A 2,558-nucleotide genomic window follows, 5' to 3' on the forward strand; every position below is an offset into this window, starting at 1 on the left:
TACAAACCCATCACGAGCGCACTTTAAAGGCTATTTGGTGAACGGCTTATATGCGCAGTGGCATTTGAACGCGTCTTGGTGTAGCTGTCGCCCTGATTGGGTTCATTTCCGTGTTTGCAGCACGTTATGATGCTAAATTTATTATATATGTAAATATAAACAAGCCCGTTATCTCCAGACTTTATTGGCATCATTATTTTAATGCGTGCGCGCACAAGCGGCACGTGCGAGCTCATCCAGACTCCTGTTACCATGCCAACCACTTCCATATACCTCGGTATGCGCCATATGAGAAATGTGAACCCCCCCTGAATATTTCCACGACTGTATCTGGGAATTATTGATGACATGGTGGAAACTGCTTCATCCAACCTTACAGCAACCAGCTTTCATAAAAATTATGGCGCAAATCTAAATTTCATGAATAAAATCATAAATATTAATTGGATCAGTAGGTACAATTAAATGCATTATTTAAGGCGCTAGAAGAGTCTCAATATCCACACATATATAGCACAAGAAGCTCCATAATTATATGTAAAAAGTCTGAATTATTATTTTGTGGTTCTATTGCAGGATTTCATGAACAATTCACTCATGTTTATATTATGTGGTTTCTCTTGTGTCTGTTTATCAGAAGGGAAATCCTCCAGTTTCTGAAGGCTTTTATTTGCCTGATTGGACATTTGCATTTTGTTTTAGCTGAAGACAGATTTAACAAATTCAGTAGGACAAAATATCCAAAACTGATGTTCAATATTATAGTTAAAAAGAACCACCATAAGAATAATAAACCTTAATATAAAACAAGATAAGGACCCAGTGTTTACTGGGAATCTACTCCAGACATTATGAGCTTAGTATTTAATACCTGTGTTGGATTTTGAATCATATTAAATACTTTAAATAATTAATATGTGGTTTTACTACTCTTGCTGAATACCCTTTCTGAGATAAAATTATAAAGTGATGCTTTTATTGTCAACGCTTTGCTTATTTCCATGACCTTGCAAACTGCAAAAACAGGTCCTGGAAATAAACTAAACTATGCGTTTAGATTACTGGAAGAAAAACAGCCGGTCTTCACATGCATAAAGTATTAAAAAGTTAAAAGCTTAACATGATCAAAGTGGGGTGTCCAATCAATCTTTGTTTCAATCTAAGCTCTACATTATTACAAAACATTACAATAAGAGGCAAAACTTTATTTTTGGTGTAAATTGCGATAAATTTACTTTTTTAATTGACATAAAAAGCACCCAAATTCTGCTCTTTTATTAGTGTCCTCATAATGTAAGAAAATAAATGTTGAGATTTTCATCTAAGAAGATCAAGAATTTTTATTATTAAGAAAATACCCCATAAACAATAGAATTGTACTAAAAATTTATTTGCCAACTTGATTTTTTCTGTACAATGACCAAAAAAAGGAAAGAAAAAAAAAAAAGAAAGATACTGAAACAACAGGAGTAACCTTGAACATACAAAAAAAGCTAAACAGCAGCTGATTTATGCCGTCTAACATGGATCATGGTGCTGTTAAGGCACCCGAGGAGGGGCACCTGGGGGCCTAGGTGGCATCGGGGGGGCTCTCTGAAAACCAAAAGGAGGACGAGGAGGACCAGGAGGGGCTGCGCCGTAGCCGGGTGGAGGCATAGGAGGAGGAGGCCCTCTCATACCTGGAGGCAAATTGGGAGCAACGGAAGTCAACATTGGTTAAAAACATCATATTAAAGTATTCCACTAACAGGTATAGAATTGTATGTATTGTTTGAAATAAAAAACAGCAAACAAAAAGATGAACATGGCTTTAGCTCTGATAACTTGGTTTTTCCAAAAAAGGTTAAAAAAAAATCCACTGGACTTTGTTTTCAAGTTTGAAGATGTTTAGTTTCCCATTCAGGAAGTTTTTTCAATTCAAAATGTCAGAAATAGCATTGAGTTCGAGGCTTTATAGAGTGGACATAAAACAAAGCCTTGTTTTGGATTAGAAAACATGCAAATAAAACCAGATAAACAGGGCCACCCGTTAAGAATGGAGGTTGTTTGATTTCTTTGTTAGCCTGCAATACCCGATACCTGTTTATGTCTCTGAAAGTATAAGACACGGCTTAGTTGTGTTTGCTGTGCTTTAAGAATCACTAAAGCATCTAACCAATGCTGATCTTTGACACACATCGCTCATATCCTGTTGCCATGATAATATTAAATATCTTTTTAGCTATGTTGCTCTTGAAATACTCAATATAATAAACGCTTCATCCAATCAGATTATTTTTCAAAAGCCCTGAAAAGATAAGTGTTAAAACCACCTTTAAAGAACCATCAGTAGTAATTTATAACAGGCCTATATTCAATCTAATATTAATAGCAAAAAAAACAAATATCGATAGTGGGGATGTTCTGATCTGGTAGTGGCATCTGAACTCTAATAAAAGCGAGCTGGTAGAATCAATGCTTCTGTTTCAAGGTTTAGAGTACCATCTTTTATATCCGGGTGGATCATCTAAATAAGTGGTCCTTTAATTGTCAATCATTCTAGTGATATGTTTACGTAA

General features: G+C 35.4%; 1 protein-coding gene across 1 annotated transcript in view; it reads right to left on the reverse strand.

Moving 5' to 3' along the window:
- Window positions 1-1,445: 1,445 nt before the first annotated feature.
- sf3b4 (splicing factor 3b subunit 4) overlaps window positions 1,446-2,558 on the reverse strand; it is a 5,532-nt gene continuing 4,419 nt past the window's right edge. The window contains exon 6 of the mRNA XM_015380481.1: window positions 1,446-1,679. Coding sequence (XP_015235967.1) covers window positions 1,540-1,679 — 140 coding nt within the window. The 3' untranslated portion in view covers window positions 1,446-1,539. The remainder of the gene's footprint in view (window positions 1,680-2,558) is intronic.

The sequence above is a fragment of the Cyprinodon variegatus genome, unplaced genomic scaffold, assembly GCF_000732505.1.
Source record: "Cyprinodon variegatus isolate N-32 unplaced genomic scaffold, C_variegatus-1.0 Scaffold216, whole genome shotgun sequence".
Classification (NCBI taxonomy): domain Eukaryota; kingdom Metazoa; phylum Chordata; class Actinopteri; order Cyprinodontiformes; family Cyprinodontidae; genus Cyprinodon; species Cyprinodon variegatus.